The following is a 17,327-nucleotide window of genomic DNA, read 5'->3' as shown; positions in this document are numbered from 1 at the left end:
GACGTTTCCTTCTCCTAGACCTAGCCAGCCTCCTGCTTCCCCTCACTGCATCAGAAACAAGCTTTAGGAGTGTTTGCTCCCGCCGTACTAGTTCTGGGGGTGCAGTTGATGCTCATGAAAAAAAGACGCCACTGAGAGCAGAACTTACCCCCCAGCCTTCGTTTGGTCCTCCCAAGGACCCTCCAACCACACCAGTAAGAACAGGCCATTCGCTTGGCTGCTTTATTGAGAATGTGTGTGCCAGACACCTGTGAGTGAGAAGAGCTTGTGTTATAGCAAAGTATCTTTTTCGTTCTTGTTATTTTGTGTTAAAATACAAGATCTGGGGGCACCTGGGTGGCTCAGTGGGTTGAAGCCTCTGCCTTCGGCTCAGGTCATGATCTCAGGGTCCTGGGATCGGGCCCCACATCGGGCTCTCTGCTTGGCGGGGAGCCTGCTTCCTCCTCTCTCTGCCTGCCTCTCTGCCTACTTGTGATCTCTCTCTGTCAAATAAATAAATAAAATCTTTAAAAAAAAAAATACAAGATCTGGACGCCTGGGTGGCTCAGTGTCAGTTGAGCGTCTGCCTTCTGCTCAGGTCATGATCTCAGGGTCCTGGGATGGAGCTGGGTGGAGGAGCTCCCTGCCCAGGATGGAGTCTGCTTCCCCCCTTCCTCTGCCCCTCCCCCAACTCATGTTCATGCTCGCTCTCTCTCTCTCTCTCTCTCTCTCGAATAAAGTCTTAAAAAAATATATATATAAGATCTTAGTATTAAGGCAATAGTACTATATTGTGATAACGAGCTCAACACTAAAGCCAAACTGGTTCAAATCCCAATTGCGCATCTACTAGCTATGCAACCGCAGGCGAGGTATTTAACTTCTCTATGCCTCAGTTTCCTTACCTACAAACATGAAGATGACAGTACTATCCCTCTCATAGGGTGATACTATGAAGTACTACTTGGCATTATCATCTTAATTGTTGAATGTTTCCTTTTTTGTTAAGTCTTTTTTTCATGTATTTATTTATTTTAGAAAGAGAGTGGGGGAGGGGCAGAGGGAGAGGAAGAGAATTTCAAGCAGACTCCCTGCTGAGCGCAGAGCCCATGACATGGGACTTGATCTCAAGACCCTGAGATCATGACCTGAACCAAAATCAAAGAGTTGAATGCTTAACAGAGCCATTCTGTTGGCTCATTCTAGGTAATCTAATTGTTAAATGTTTTTTAAAGGTCCGAATTTTACTCTAGAATTACTTGCTTAAACACGTCTTGCTACCAGGCAAGATATAGATCATATTAAACATATTTATAAGTATGTAGAAGGCCACCAAAGTCTTCTGTTTCTTTTCCCCAAGCCAGCTCATGAGCTTTTGTTTATTCCTGGCCTGAAGGCATTTCCTCATCACTCTCATCTAGACAGTGGAACAGCAAACTATAACCAAAATCCAACCCAATGCTTGTTTTTGTAAATAAAGTTTTATTAGAACACATCTACACTTACTTGTTTATGTATTGTCTGTGGTTGCTCTCATGCCACAATGCAAAATTGAATGGTATCAACAGAAACCAGACAACCCGGGGCGCCTGGGTGGTTCAATGGGTTAAAGCCTCTGCCTTCAGCTTGGGTCATGGTCTCAGGGTCCTGGGTTCAGGCCCCACATCGGGCTCTCTGCTCAGCGGGGAGCCTGCTTCCCCCCCCCCCGCCTGCCTCTCTGCCTACTTGTGATCTCTCTCTCTCAAAATAAATAAATAAAACTAAAAAAAGAAAGAAAAAAAGAAACTAGACAACCCATAAAGCATAAAATATTTACTATCTGGCCCTTTACAGAAAAAACTTTCTGCCCTTGTCTATACTTCAAATAGCTCTGGATTTATGCTCCCTGAAATATGCCGGAAGAACTCCAACCTATTCTAAGGCACTCTTTTAAGAAGACCTTGACAAACATCTGCTTTGCCACAAAACAACATAAACAACTTAGAACAACTGGAGAGTGACTAATCCCCATTCGATTCTCCAGCAAGCGCTTATGGACCCTCTGATACTCGTCCAAGATTATGCTCAGTGCTAGGGTAAAAACCATAGCCCCTGACGTTGATAAGTCAGTGGGTGAGGTACAGTGCCTCAGATTTACCTCCATGGCCGTGCACTTGAGGGCACAAAGCAAGACCATCTACCCCTGTGAAGGTGAAGGAAAGATGTTCGGGCTGAATACAGAACCGCTAGAATTTCAGATCGAGTACAAAGACAGAATCCTGAGAAATTAGCACTTTGGTGACCAAAAAATCCAGGAGGCCTGGAGTGCAGGCTGCATGCAGAAGAATGAATAGAGATGAGCCTCCGGAGAGAGAAGGTGGGGGGTCCCCATCTATTACCCTCTTCCCTCGGGTTGCCCACCCAGTCTCCTTGTAGTGCTGCTAGACAAACCTCTCATGTTCGTTAAACCCTGCACCAAGTGTTGGCTTATTGAGGGGAAAGCACATAGGCCTGCATTCAAGGACGTAGAATCTGGTGAAGGAGGCGGGTATATAAGCAAATAATTACAGGGTGATGTGCTAAGTACTAAAATAGAGGTTGATGTGCAAGTGACTAACTACTTTGGAAGAATCACAGAAATTTCCATAAAAGAAGTGACTTTAGAGCTGAGTCTTAAAGATATCGTAGGATTTCGGGAAGAGGAAAGAGCGTGTGCAAATAATTGAAGCCTACGATTTATTGAATGGTGTTTTGTAGACCTGCAAATATTTTTGTTACTGTTGCTGGAACATCACATTCCAAACACAGAGTGAGGGGGGAGGTGAGAGAGGTAGACGGCAGCCGGTCCATAAACAGCCTTACACGATATGCTAAGGAATTTGATGTTTACTTGAGGGGCTGTGGAGAACCAATGAAGGATCCTAGGAAGGGGGGCAATGTGGTCTCACTTTCACTTTGAAAGATTTATTCTTTCTAAGGCTATATAGTATTGCAAATAGAAAGGAGGGAACAGCTTTGAGAGCTATTGGTACATGGTTGGTCTGTCCTTGGCAAAGGCAAAGTGACTGTCATCCTCCTTTATATAAATTACTGGTTTCCAAAAGACTTTTGTTATTAAACATTCCCTCCACATTTATAAAACATATTGCCCAACTTAGAATTTTCGTATCTCACCTCTGGCTTCTGCAGCGTTTTCATTTTCAACCTACAACAAAGACATTTAAGAAAATCTCTTTCTTGTCCGTTGGCGCCTGGCTGGCTCAGTCAGTGGAACCTGCGACTCTTGATCTTGGGGTTGTGGGTGCGAACCCCAATGCTGAGTGTAGAGAGTGCTCAAAAAAACTAAAGTGAAATAAAATAATTTTTTTTAAAGAAAATATATTTGTTGTCCGTCTTAGAAAACTTAATCCTTAACAGGTAAAATGGTTTGTTTACACTTGGTAATGTCCTGATAAATGCTAAGCAACCAGCAGTCCTGGATGGGAAACTGATGGTCTTCTGTGGTGTTTGGGTATGCCCACGTGATGACAGCTATGCGAAGCTGAGTCAATATTAGAGTTCTTAATAGGCTTACCATGGATTCTTACACATCGTATCACTCCTTGGAGGTTCTGCTTCCCCTCTGGTGCTTTCTTTATAGACTTTCCTACTTCCATGTAAGGAATTAAAAATTGGATTAATAGGGGCGCCTTGGTGGCTCAATCTGTTAAGCATCTGCCTTTGGCTCAGGTCATAATCCCAGGGTCCTGGGACCGAGCCCCACCTCAGGCTCCCTCTGAGGGAAGCCTGCTTCTCCTTCTCCCACTCGCACTGTTTGTGTTCCCTCTCTCACTGTCTCTCTCTCTGTGTCAAATACATAAATAAAATATTTTTTAAAAGAAATAAATAAAAAAACAAAAATTGGATTAATAATACCATTTCAGTTATTTGAAAAAGAGGAGTATATGCAGGATTGGGCTGGAGCCAGCTTGTACTCTCGGGAGCTGAATGTTACATTTTTGGGAATTTTGCTGCTTGTTAAATACAGCCATTATTAAACTTTAAATTGTATAAACTCACAATTAAATAAGTTATATTAAAAACAAAGGCAATATACATTCAACACTCACTACTTCCTAATCACTTTACTACATATTACTCTCTGTATTCTTGAGTTATATACATCTATTGTATCTGCATGGCATAAATACTATGTAATGATATAATATTGCACATCTCTTCCCAACTTCTTGTTCAGTGATGTCACATTGATAGCTTGAAATATGAAGTATGGTAGGAGTATTTGTACCATGGAAATTGGCAAGCAATACAAATCAAAATTATAAATATTGATCAAAATTATTTAAAAATTGATTTTCCTTTAATTTGGCTAGTTCACAAATGGTAAATTATGCAAATAAAATGAAATTATCGTGGTCTGCTTAAAATATGACTGAGTATGGGCCAGAGTATAATTGCGTCTACTGAATGCCTTCAAATTGTTCTTTTGTTAAAGTATTTGTGAAAGGAAAAGAGAAAAACATGCAACTCTTGAGAAAAATTACCATAGAGCAGTCACACAACTCCCTACAAGAAACACGGGCAGGAACCCCCGGCAGACAAAACAGATCATTCACTTTGGAGGTGTGTGGGCCCCCCACTAGGCAGCCACACCACAGACCACTAATGCCTAAGCTACAGCCTATGGGAACACACTAACTCATGCCAAAGCTCATCCCTCTGCATGTAGGCTGTCATTTACCATAGCCCGGGAAAAAAAAAATTGCCAAGATCCCAGCCAATCTTTTCAGCATCTCAAGAATTGATGCCACAGGAAAGCCGGAGGTGATGTGAGAGTGAGAACCAGACATATCTGGGTGAGATTCTGGCTTTGCCTCGTACTGGTTGCTAGTGAGGGGGCAAGTCACATAGGTTCTTTGAATCTCAGTTTCCTCAAATATGAAAGGAAAATAAGACTGTCTTAAGGGCTGTTGAATATAAGACATCTAAAGTACTTCACCTAATGGGCGCTTAGGCAGTTCAGTCGGTTAAGTGTCTGCCTTTGGCTAGGGTCATGGTCCCAGAGTCCTGGGATCTGGCTGCACTGGGCTCCGTGCTCATGGGGCACCTGCTTCTCCCTCTGCCCCTCCCCCTACTCATGCTGTCTCTCTTGCTCACTCTCTCTCTAATAAGTAAATAAAATCTTTAAAAAAAAAAAGTACTTACACAACAAGTGGTAATCTTATTGAAAACACAAACAACAACAATTAAAAACCATCTAAGGGATGTATAAAGATGATTTTTTTTCCTTCCCCCCTCACCCCCCCCACCCACCCACACAACATTAGCTACTCTGAAGATAAATAAAGAGGGTCTGGGCTGTTAGATTAGCCTTTCTTCTGATTTTATCCTTATTATTACCTAGATGAGCAGATCTTTTCTTTTTCTCTTTCCTTCCTTCTCTTATTCAACAAATGTTTCTTTCCACAGTGTAGAGGGAACTGTGCTCACCTGAGTACACAGTGTTGAAGAATGGTGATCGTAACACTCAGGGTAGAAGCAGCAGTAGTAATAAGAGCTAACATTTCTTAAGCACCCCCGCCCCGCCTGTTGAATAAAAGAGGCCCAGTCCTGCTTTCATGTACCTGAAAATTTAGTGTGGGGAAACAGATAGTTAACAAATAATTACTCAGGGCCAGAAATTTCACAGGGTAGGTATTTCATTAGTTTTCACAATTTTTTTAATATAGGAGACTGAACAAATTTAATAAACAAATTAGGAACTAAAGCTAAATACTAAGAGGTTAAAATAAAACAGAGTTCCTCTACTTTCCTCTGAATAATGCTTAAATGTTTCTGTAAACAAAAACAAACAATGAAAGAAACCAAAAAAGTTTATCCTGGACAAAGAAGAGATTGATGGGGAAAATATGGTGGAGAGAGGGTGTAAGAATGTTATGAATAAATGATTCCAAAATAATTAAGATACAATTAATTTGAAGTTAATAATATAATTACAAGATAGAGTTTGGGGCTTCTTAACCAATAAGACAAGTTGGGGTCCTTGCAATCAGCTATCAGTTAGGATACGTAGTGAGTATTTTCTGTTTAAATTTTACATTTAGACCTAATCTTCCCACTTTCCACCAAGGGACACCAAATTGGGATTTGCAGAGCCTAATTGACTGATTCCCAGCCTGGGATCCATGAGTGTGATAACGGGAGTCTATGAGCCATTTAAAAGTTGAAAAAACACTGGCAGGCTTAACATTTACCTGCACTAAGGCTGCATAGACTCATTAAAATGTTATGCTTCTTTGCTTTCTTCAGAAATAATACCAAGTTATTGCAGTAACTGTTTATCCTTGGCAACTTAGCTATTTATGGCATCATGGGATTTATTGATGAAATATTGTTTTAGGGGCACCTGGGTGGCTCAGTCATTAGGCATCTGCCTTTGTCTGGGGTCGTGATCCCAGGTTCCTGGGATGGAGACCTGAGTCAGGCTCCCTCCTCAGTGGGAAGCCTTCTCTCCCTCTCCTACTCCCCCTGTTTGTGTTCCTTCTCTCGCTGTCTCTCTCTGTCAAATAAATAAATAAAAATCTTTTTTTTAAATTTTTTTAAAGAAATATTGTTTTAAAACATGAGGTCCAGGGCGCCTGGGTGGCTCAGTGGGTTAAGCATCTGCCTTTGGGTCAGGTCATGATCTCAGGGTCCTAGAACAGAGCTCGTGCTCAGCAGGGAGTCTGCTTCTCCCTCTCTTGGCCCCTCCCCCCTGCTTATTCTAACACTCACGAGCACTCACATATTCTCTCTTTCTCTCAAATAAAATCTTTAAAAAAAAGAAAAAAGCATGAGGTCTTTATCGGGGAAGTATTGTAATAAAAGAGATCTCTGGTTCTGAAACCTTAGATATCCAAGCCTAGTGGATGAGTGTGTTACATTTGAAACAAAAGGAACTTGGCTACCTAATTGAGCAGTATTCTGCAAAAGTAATTTATGAAACAGAATTTTCATAAATTTCTATATGAATGCATTTCTCTAGAGAGAAGAAGTTTTGCAGACATATCTACATCTGAAATTGCATAGTTACATAAAAGACTATTTTAACAATTTTTATATTTCTTAAGGGATGCAGTCTAGGTATTATTTCTTAAACTTCTGAGGGTCACATAGAGAAGGCAGAATTGCATTTTGCCTTTGATTTTAACTCAGGGTTTCAGTGAACAGCAAAAACGTATAACATTTAGCATTAAGTCTCTTTTGTGTGTTTTTCGACTCTCAGTGTGTGCCTCCCATGAGATATTCTTAAATTGCCCACTATAATCTTGGGCTTTTATGTTGCATTTCTGGAGGAACCTAAAATAATGTGATGCTTGACTTTTTTTTCCCCCAGAGTTCGCATATTTACTAGCAAGCCATTTGGGTAACTTCTTTTAGCAGAGTTATGGAGATTAACATGGAACATGTTGCTTTTACAGGATTATGAAATTTCATGTTGCAAAACGGAAGTTTAAGGAAACATTACGCCCCTATGATGTAAAAGATGTCATTGAACAATATTCTGCTGGTCATCTAGACATGTTATGTAGAATTAAAAGTCTCCAAACACGGTAAGCAATAGAAATGTGATTTGTTGGGAAGGAATGGGCGTAAAAACCGTCTGAGAGTAACTTCTCTGTTGTAGAGAAAACTCTCTGAAACTTAGAGTTCTAATTCATTTTTTATGGATAACTGGACTTTTGCTTTTAATGTAGATTTTTTATTTAAGGATATTAATCAGACATGAAAAGCCTCCATCTGCAGCCTGCAATATCTCAGTATTCTCATCTGTAAAAATAGGGATAATGTGATTGCCTCATAAGGTTGTCATGAAGATTGAATGAGTTCCTACACACTAACCGAGTGCCCAGTAACTGTTAATGGTTGACGTTGATGCCGTTGGAATGATTGCTGCTATTGTTGTTTTGTTATTCTCGGAATCCCAACCATCCTTCCAGAAGAAGCCGTCCTTCTTCCTCATCAAATTTTACCCAACTATCTGGCCTCTAGAAACAGACCTTTCCCTTCTCTGACCTCCTACAGCCATTGAGAGCTGCCACGGAGCATAGAGACACTCATGATCTTGGTATTCAATCTTGCCCAAGAATTGGACTCAAAAACAAGTGGTTGGCTCTTGTGTTGTTTCCTGGGTGCAAGTCTATTCCCCTGCTCCTGACTAAGACTGGGCCTTTGCCTTTCTTAGGGTCCTGCACTGTGTCAGATACACACTGTCTCTCTGGTGAGCATCTTACTCAGTGATTAAAAGAGTTTGGTGTCTTACTCCAACCACGTTTGATTATGTTCTCTTGAAGCCAGAATGTCCAGTCATCTCAGTTTTTTAAGAGTCTTGCTTCATTCTCAGGCACAAATTACCAGTGTTGGTGTTTGAAGAGTTCTGAAAACACAAGGAGAGGGTCTTAAACATTTGTTTATATGCCCATAGCACACTTAGCTCAGCGGGAGGCATATACTGGGCCCTTAGTAAACCACCTGGTGATCAATTCTAGAAATCACAATTTGTTCGTCCGTTCATTCATTTATCCAGCAGACAATTATTGAGCCCTTAATGTGTGCCAGGCACTATGGACATTCAGAGATTAATAAAATAATGACTTAGTCCTTGTGGAGTTTGCAGTATAACAGATGAGATTCACAGCAGGAGGTGGGCACTGCCTGTAAACTGGAATGCTGAGTCCGTCCTGATAATTCAGCTCCAACACACACATAAAAGAAAGTAATTCCCATTTCAGTGCATCAAGTCTCCTTGGAAATGGTTTTAACTCATCCTGTGGTGGTGTTAGTCTCGGCCCACGTGGTCATGGTCTTCCAAGTTCTTTAATAGAACTATTATAAAACAAGGGTTTTTATAAAATTGAACTGCTACAGAAGTTGTAGAACTAATCTTAAGTTTCCAGCCCATTCTCCAACTAGAATTCCAAAAGGTGGAGACGATCACTTTCTATGGGCTTAGCTCCCGCATATCAGATGTGCAGTAAATGTTCACTGAAGCATCTGTTCTATTAACATGAAATAATCATAATTACGACTTTGTCATATTTTCAGCAGTTAAATTCAGGAAATGCCTGGTCGGAGATGCAAACAGACAAATTACTTTGTAGTTCAGCACAATTTCGCCTCCAGAAGACTGCCCATAAGCGACTTCATCACGGACCAGAATAATGAGAAAATTAATCTCATGTGTAATTCTCATGTTAAGAAAATAAGCACATCAACTGGAACAAGCTCATTTTCATGTCATCTTACATAAATTAAAGATAATTGTCTTTAATTTTTCTTTTCAAAATACTTCGTTCTGGCCCAGGGCAATCTCTGTCTTCAACATTTATAATCTGATCTCCTCTTTCTCTGATAGTGTTGACCAAATTCTCGGAAAAGGGCAAATCACATCAGATAAGAAGAGCCGGGAGAAAATAACAGCTGAACACGAGACTCCTGATGACCTCAGTATGCTCGGCCGGGTGGTCAAGGTGGAGAAGCAGGTATGATCCAACTGGAGTGGCTAACTTTTCCATCCAAATTTTTTTTTAACAAAAATTAGGTCATTTGGGGCGCCTGGGTGGCTCAGTGGGTCAATGCCTCTGCCTTCAGCTCAGGTCATGATCCCAGGGTCCTGGGATAGAGCCCCACATCAGGCTCTCTGCTCAGCGGGGAGCCTGCTTCCTCCTCTCTCTTTGCCTGCCTCTCTGCCTACTTGTGATCTCTGTCTGTCAAATAAATAAATAAAAATATTTTTAAAAAATTAGGTCATTTGATGTATTTTAGTGATTAAAAATTTTTTAGGATTTTATTTATTTATTTGATACAGAGAGGGACCGAGGGAGAAGCAGACTCCCTGCTGAGCAGGGAGCCCAATGTAGGGCTCAATCCTGGGACCCTGGGATCTTGACCTGAGCTGAGAGTAGATGCTTAACCGACTGAGTCACCCAGGTGCCCCAGTGATTATTAATATATTTTAAAAGAAGAAAATCAAGAAAGAGTGAATGCAACTACATTTTTTATGCATAGACAGTGTTCTCTAAAACACTTGGATTTCCATGTAAGGAATGAACAATTTCATCTCATCAATGAATATGTGAACTGGAAGCAACTATAGACTTTCCACAGTAAAATAACAGATCTATTTTTCGTATGTGTTTTGGTGACTGTCACTGTCTCTCTTTTTCACTCTTTTGTAAAAAACAAAACAAAACCTCAGTTATTAGCCCTTCTCATACAAAGATAACTGTCCAAACCAAGAAACAGAGTCTTAACTAACTATAGAGAACACCCGGATGGTTACTAGAGGGGAGGTAGGGGGTGGGGATTTAAATAGGTGAAAGGGATTAAAGAATATACTTATTATATGAGGACTGAATACCTTATGGAATTGCAGAGTCACTCTATTGTACACCTGAAATGAATATAACACTTCTGTTAACTACACTGGAATTAAAATTAAAAACTTAATTAAAAAAAAAAAGGCAGTTGTCCAGAAATCAAATTGCTCCCCCAATCCAATCAAAAATATCTCAAGTATTAATCTGAAGCATTTTATACCTTTGTTAATTAATTATTAAGCATTTTGTACCTTTATTTTTAAATTCAGAATCACCTACATTGATATTTAAGGTCTTGATTTCATCAGAGGAGTTCCTCGCTAGACTGCCATAGAGTCCCAGAATCATTTCTTGGAGGAGGCTTGGCAAAGGCAACTTGTTTGGGCTGGGGGTCTTGCGGCTGCTTTTGTAAAGCGCTTATATGTTTTTTTGAGAACATCAATTGTCCATTTTAAGTTAAGGGGGAGGGGTATTGAGGGGAGCTTATGCAGAGACTGAAGCTCACCTCTCCCTCTAAATTATCCCTTGCCCACCCACCCCCCAAATACACCGCTAGACATACATGCTGCAGTGGCTCTAGAAATGAAGCCCACTCTTCCAACAGGTTATAACTCAAATGTGACCATTTCCCCCACCCTTAGGTACAGTCCATCGAGTCCAAGCTGGACTGCCTGCTCGATATATATCAACAGGTCCTCCGGAAAGGCTCTGCCTCCGCCCTCACCTTGGCCTCATTCCAGATCCCACCTTTTGAATGTGAACAGACATCTGACTATCAGAGCCCCGTGGATAGCAAAGACCTGTCCAGTTCGGCGCAGAACAGCGGCTGCTTATCCAGATCGGCGAGCGCCAACATCTCTCGAGGCCTGCAGTTCATCCTGACGCCAAATGAGTTCAGCGCTCAGACTTTCTACGCGCTTAGCCCTACTATGCACAGCCAAGCAACACAGGTGCCAATGAGTCAAAGTGACGGCTGCGCAGCGGCGGCCGCCAGCAACCTTGCAAACCAAATAAGCGTGGCCCCTAAGCCAGCAGCCCCAACAACTTTACAGATCCCGCCTCCTCTCCCAGCCATCAAGCATCTGCCCAGGCCGGAGACCCTGCACCCGAACCCCGCAGGCTTACAGGAAAGCATTTCCGACGTCACCACCTGCCTTGTTGCCTCCAAGGAAAATGTTCAGGTTGCACAGTCAAATCTGACCAAGGACCGTTCTCTAAGGAAAAGCTTTGACATGGGGGGAGAGACTCTGTTATCTGTCCGCCCCGCGGTGCCCAAGGACTTGGGCAAATCTCTGTCGGTGCAAAACCTGATCAGGTCGACAGAGGAACTGAATATACAGCTTTCTGGGAGTGATTCAAGTGGCTCCAGAGGCAGCCAAGATTTTTACCCCAAATGGAGGGAATCCAAATTGTTTATAACTGATGAAGAGGTGGGTCCCGAAGAGACTGAGACAGACACGTTCGATGCCATGCCGCAGCCTGCCAGGGAAACCGCTTTCGCGTCGGACTCTCTAAGGACTGGAAGATCGCGATCATCTCAGAGCATTTGTAAGGCAGGAGAAAGCACGGAAGCCCTCAGCTTGCCTCATGTCAAACTGAAATAAGTTCTCCGTTTTCCTTCTAGCAAAGCAGTTCCTTTAGCCATACATATCGTTGCATGAACTATTTTGAAAGCCCTTCTAAAAAGTTGAAATTGCAAGAATCAGGAAGAACATGAAAGGCAGTTTATAAGCCCGTTATCTTTTAATTGCATGAAAATGCATGTTTAGGGATGGCTGAAATTCCAAGGTACATCAACATTAACCCACTCATTTAGTAACGTACCTTGCGTTTAAAATCCTGAGAAACCAAACACTGCTAACGCTATGGGGTGTGTGAAAATGTCAAGATTAGGTCACTTAGAAGATTTGACTCTTGTGTTTTGAAATTACGGGAGTAAACAACTTCAAATTTCAGGCATTTCTGCTTTGTGATTAAATACAAAATACGTTTTCAAAATTAGGCCATAATGTATATGTAAACACAATGGCCACCATCAACCGCTGCTAACAAGGTATCGAGTAAAGCAGAACTTGGGAATCATAGAAATGGCTGCCTCTTTCAAGATATCTGCCAACCCATTCCTATTCAGTCATTTTATTATAGATGTAATTTGAATGTCAATCTGTGTGCTTTTGGTGATTCAACGCTGTGGCAAGCAATTTTGCACATCATTTCCATGTTGTCCTTTATGACGAGAATGTTCTTCAATTAGAACGCGTGCAAATAATGAAATTCAGGGCCAGTGGGGCAAACAGACTATCTGACACATGTGACTTCACGGGAACATAGTCCACAATGGCTGAATCAACTTTATACGCGGTCGACTTCTACACACGCGAGTACAATACTGATGAGTAGAAGGACCAGGGCTCTGGGGCTGATCTCTCTGCAATGGCGTCCCCTCACCCCCCAACCCCGGCTTGCCAGGACTGCCACAGGGAAGGGGGAAGTGTGAGAAACCATTTCCACTAAACTGGTAATACAGGCAGGATCCCCGGGAATTAGACATTTGGGTAAGACTGAGATGAGCACGGCTTGAAAAGAATCCAGACACAACACCAGGAAGTAGGTGAAGTTAACGAAAATAGCTTTGCCCTCAGAGGGCAATGCGAGGGAGGAAAATCAAACCAAAATAGAAGAACTTGATCTTTTTAGAAAATGAATATTGCTAGGGAATTCGACTACCTAAACATCCCTTATTCTTATATATAAACGGAGAATTTTGCAACGTGTTTATTTTTTACTATGCCCTGAATGTTTTTTGCTATTAACCTAGTACGTTTTGCATATGGAAGGCTGTAACTAAACTTCCTTTACTTTTTTATACTGTAGTGAACGTTTTCTATGCTCCCCCAAGAATGTTGCCCCAAACCTCAAATTAGGGGTTCTGTTTCCTGGTGTGCACATTCACAGTTAGAAGCCAGGTGCCCCCCAATAGGGTCTGCAGATCAGAAACACTTACATCATATAGCACAGCAGCAAGGACCCAAGGGAAGCAAAACCAGAGAGGCACTCACCAGAAAGCAAGCCCCGCCCACTGCTTGTTGGAAACCTGTCTAGTGTTCTCAGAACTTCAGCCAAGGTCATGGCATTCAAAAGGCAAGGGGGAGCCAGAGATCCCTTCAGTTCAGTTCCAGTCCAGTCACAGAAGGACTTAGGGAAGGAAGAGGTTTTTTCCTTGGGACATAGTGCTCTTCCAAAAAAACCCTTCAGCGGCCAGGAAGACAAAGCAGGGATAGCAACTGGCTGTCCAAAGGCAGAAGGAGGCCCTGAAATCCACCCATCCTCCCCAGCTGTCTCCCCCAACTGGTGGTCTCCAATCCCCAACCCTCCTCCTACCTTTCTTCTCCATTAACTTCTCAGTTCCCTGCCACTGTTTTGCTCCTGAACTTCGCCAGGCTTTACCCAGCTTCCATCCCCAAGTAAACCACTTCTCCGCTCTTCCTCAGATAGGCTTCTCAACCTTTAAAAATCCTTGTCCCTTTTGATAAACACTGAAATTTTAAACGCCTCCTCTTCTCAACCCACCTGGATTCTAGCACACTTCCCTGGAGTGTATCATTCAGCGTCTTCTTGGCTGCTGGAGACACGCAGAAGTTAGGGTCTAAATTTTACACTCCAGTCAAAAAAAAATTTTATCAAGCTTTTAAAGCAATGACTTTCGTTTTTGAAGCACAGAATTTTAGTAAATTATGAAATACAATTTTTCACCTACTCTGTTTCCACTCAGCCTGAACTTGTGATACACCCTCCCAAGGAGGTTGTAACACCACACACACACGCACACGCACACACACACACAAACACACACATCATTCCACTGGCTTAAAGCCAGACACCTGCCACGCACTTGGCAGGCTCTCTCCAATTATCAGTTGAGGAAGAGGAGGGAGGCAGCAACTTTCAGGTAGCACTGATTCCTGGATATTCCCTGTCCTGGATTGAACCCCACTGGCAGCAGGAATTCTGAATGTATTGGGGACCCCTCCTTAGGCCTCCGACACAGTATAGTTCATCCAGCATTGCTGAAGACTGAAGATTCAGAAACAAACCCCAAATGCATCACTGAGGTCTTAATCATAGCAAAATGTGATAAACCATGATGTGAAAAACTTTTATACATTGAAGCCATGACTATTTTGTGTCTATCTCTTACTCTAGCACAAAAACTCTTGGATGTGCAGAGATAGTTGTACTGTATGAAAACTGCAGGGTTTTGTCTGTTGTTACTCTCTACAGAGTTGAGAGGGGTCTCCCATTTACACTTAGTGAAGTCCCATTGGTCAAGGCCAAATGGTGTCTTGAAGCACAATTTAGCTGAGCACTGAGCAGCCACGTGCTTTCTCAGTTCAAGTTTGTCTGCCTTCAATATGTAGGGCTGATCAAGCGAATGCTTACTAGCAAACATCCCCTTATATGAGGTTGACTAAAAATATTGCTGTGTCTGGTCTAAATGTTTGCATTTTGTTCAATTAAATTAATTATCTGTGGGTTGCCAGTTTTGTTTTAAGTAAGAGACACTTTATTGAGTTTTTAAGTCTTTATCTCCTTTTCAAAGGTGCCTTTCTCACCTCCCATTGACTCAGTGATTCTGAAAGTTCACAATTTGCAGGTGGAACAAGTCTAATAGAGAGGAGGAAATCAGGCACAGCGACTAATTCTCATGCCCATTGGCAAAGCAAAACCACAAGAAAGGATGAAACCTGAGCAACTAAAATTAATGGATCACTTCATCCAACCTGACTGAGAAAATGTCAGAAACGTTAACTTATCTCCCCAGAAGCTGATATTTTTTGCCTTAAATGACATGGTTGTGTTTTTGCAAGAGAAACTTAATATAATTACGTGCATTTTAAGTGAGCAGTTCTAAAAGTCAAGTATGACAATACAGTTGTCTGTTCCTGAGAACAAATCAATCAGGAATTTCATACCCATCTCAAGCTATCATTGAAATGTAATCTCCTTTGCTCTCTTTTACTGGGCTCATTTGTTTTAAAGTAAAACATTAAAAAGATGTCTACAAACAGTGTGACTGTTTTTATCTGGAAGTAACTGGTTGGTTCTGAGCAGACTGCTCCCAGTCAATCAAACTGGCTGTGTACAGATTTGGGGCTGAAATACAAAGTTATCTTCCTGCAGGTCCGTGAAGAAATCCTTGGAAATTTGGGGAGGTGGAGATTTGCAAATGTTTTTGAGGGTGTATCATAAGAAAAATCAGTTCCATGTTAATCAAAACTCAGAAAGCAGCACAGGTGGGCTTTGTATTAACTCTAATAAAGGGGTGTAGTAAACAAGTAATAGGAAATCACTGCATGCCCAGGCATGTGCGCCAACCTGCCGCCCCTGGCTACTCAGAATTACCATGTTGAGCACCTAGCCAGCTCTACCTTACCAGGGGAGGACTTCTCCAAAAGGAATCTTTCCCTTCTTCACTAAGATAGCCCGTTCCTTCTGTTTTCCTAGTACTTTTACGCTAAGTATCCATGATTAATTCCAGTGGAATGTTAGGACTCTGGAATACAAAGTAACAGAGCACTAACAGAGGCACTTGAGACAAGAGGAAGGAGTGGGGGTGGGGGGTGTTATCCTGGAGGACAAGGTAAAGGACTTCCCACCATGGCCCTAATGAGACCAAACATGTATGTGCCTAGAGATGAGTGAAAATAAGATTGGGTATGAAACATGCCTGCTTGACCAACTTGAAAGTGTAAATCACTTCCAAACACTTTTGAACTAGTTTATAACACGATCTCTCACCTCCACCATTTAAAAAGCAAAATATACTTATGACAACTATTTTACCTTAACCACTGATAGAAATAGGTTCCCATACTTTGAAGCGGCAACTTTTATTAGCCTGGCTTTAACTGCTTCAAAAATGTGGTGCAAGTAAAAATTGTGTTTTTATTAAATTTTCATTACAATAAAGCATCACTTTCTAGCCTACCTAATTGCAAATTATTGAAGCTTTTACTACATTTCAAAGCAGAAATTTATCAGATACATTGTGTATAAACTATAGATTTATGCACAGCCCTGGAAATTACAGCACCACAAAACTGGTAAATGGCAAATGTTTTTGTTCAAATAAATAAATAGAAAATCCAAAGGTACATCCGTATGACTTCTCTTTACCTGTTCACATGATTCATTATGTATTCCCATGACTCATTCACATGATGCATTGGTGTGACTTCCTTCTGGGGTTGCCAGTCCTTGCCCATCCCTGTATCCCAAGGAACGAGGTCCTCGTGTGTCCCCTTGCTGCAGCTCCGGATGCCATGAGGACATTACACCAAACACACCCAATCATAAACGCTTTTGAGTATCTCTGAAACTCCTTACCTAAGCCCTCTGGACAATGATCCAGTACCACCGTCTGTTACCAGAGATCATACCACTGGCTTTGGTGGTGAAGAGTCCTCTGCCATTCCATGATGGGAAGACTAGTTCTTCTCTCGGTCCCCAAGCCACTGATTGCCCCCATGATTGGGTGGGGTCACTCCCATACCCCTCCTTCCCCTTTTCTGCTGCATCTCACTCTCACTCTTTCTCCTCATAAACATGAGTAGTCTTCCACGTTACCAGGAACCCTCAAAAACTTACCTTCCTCTTTATTTTACCCAACATCTCACTTTCCCATTAGAACCAAACTACTTACAAAATAAGGTGTTTCCATTCCCACAGCATCCATCCTCTAGCCAACTTGATAATCAGACCCATGCCCATTCAACAGCAAAGAAAAACCACTCATCAGTTCACCCATGACCTTCTAGAGAGCTGATTCAATGGATACATTCATCAGCATCCCCCTTGGCTTTTCTGAGGTAGTTGACACCAAAGCTACTCTCAAAACTGCTTCCTAGTTTGTCTCCTACCCCTCTGAATTGATTAGTATTTACTTTTCCAAGCTCCCTACTGCTCTTAATCCCTTAACTGTTGATGTTTCCACAAATTCCATCACTGGCT

The 17,327-nt window shown here is 41.9% G+C and overlaps 1 protein-coding gene across 5 annotated transcripts in view; it reads left to right on the top strand.

Annotated features, from left to right (window-relative positions):
- Positions 1-15,448, top strand: part of LOC111152345 (potassium voltage-gated channel subfamily Q member 5) — a 530,797-nt gene extending 515,349 nt beyond the window's left edge. For all 5 annotated transcript variants that reach the window (XM_022510852.1, XM_022510851.1, XM_022510853.1 and 2 more), the window contains 3 exons: positions 7,419-7,550; positions 9,353-9,479; positions 10,958-15,448. In XM_022510852.1, the coding sequence (XP_022366560.1) occupies positions 7,419-7,550; positions 9,353-9,479; positions 10,958-11,920 (1,222 nt within the window). In that variant the 3' untranslated portion in view covers positions 11,921-15,448. The remainder of the gene's footprint in view (positions 1-7,418; positions 7,551-9,352; positions 9,480-10,957) is intronic.
- The last annotated feature ends 1,879 nt before the right edge of the window (positions 15,449-17,327 follow it).

This window comes from Enhydra lutris, unplaced genomic scaffold (genome assembly GCF_002288905.1).
Source record: "Enhydra lutris kenyoni isolate GAN:26980312 unplaced genomic scaffold, ASM228890v2 scaffoldscaffold28, whole genome shotgun sequence".
In the NCBI taxonomy this organism is placed as follows: Eukaryota; Metazoa; Chordata; class Mammalia; order Carnivora; family Mustelidae; genus Enhydra; species Enhydra lutris.
This window is presented reverse-complemented; position numbering and strand designations above follow the sequence as displayed.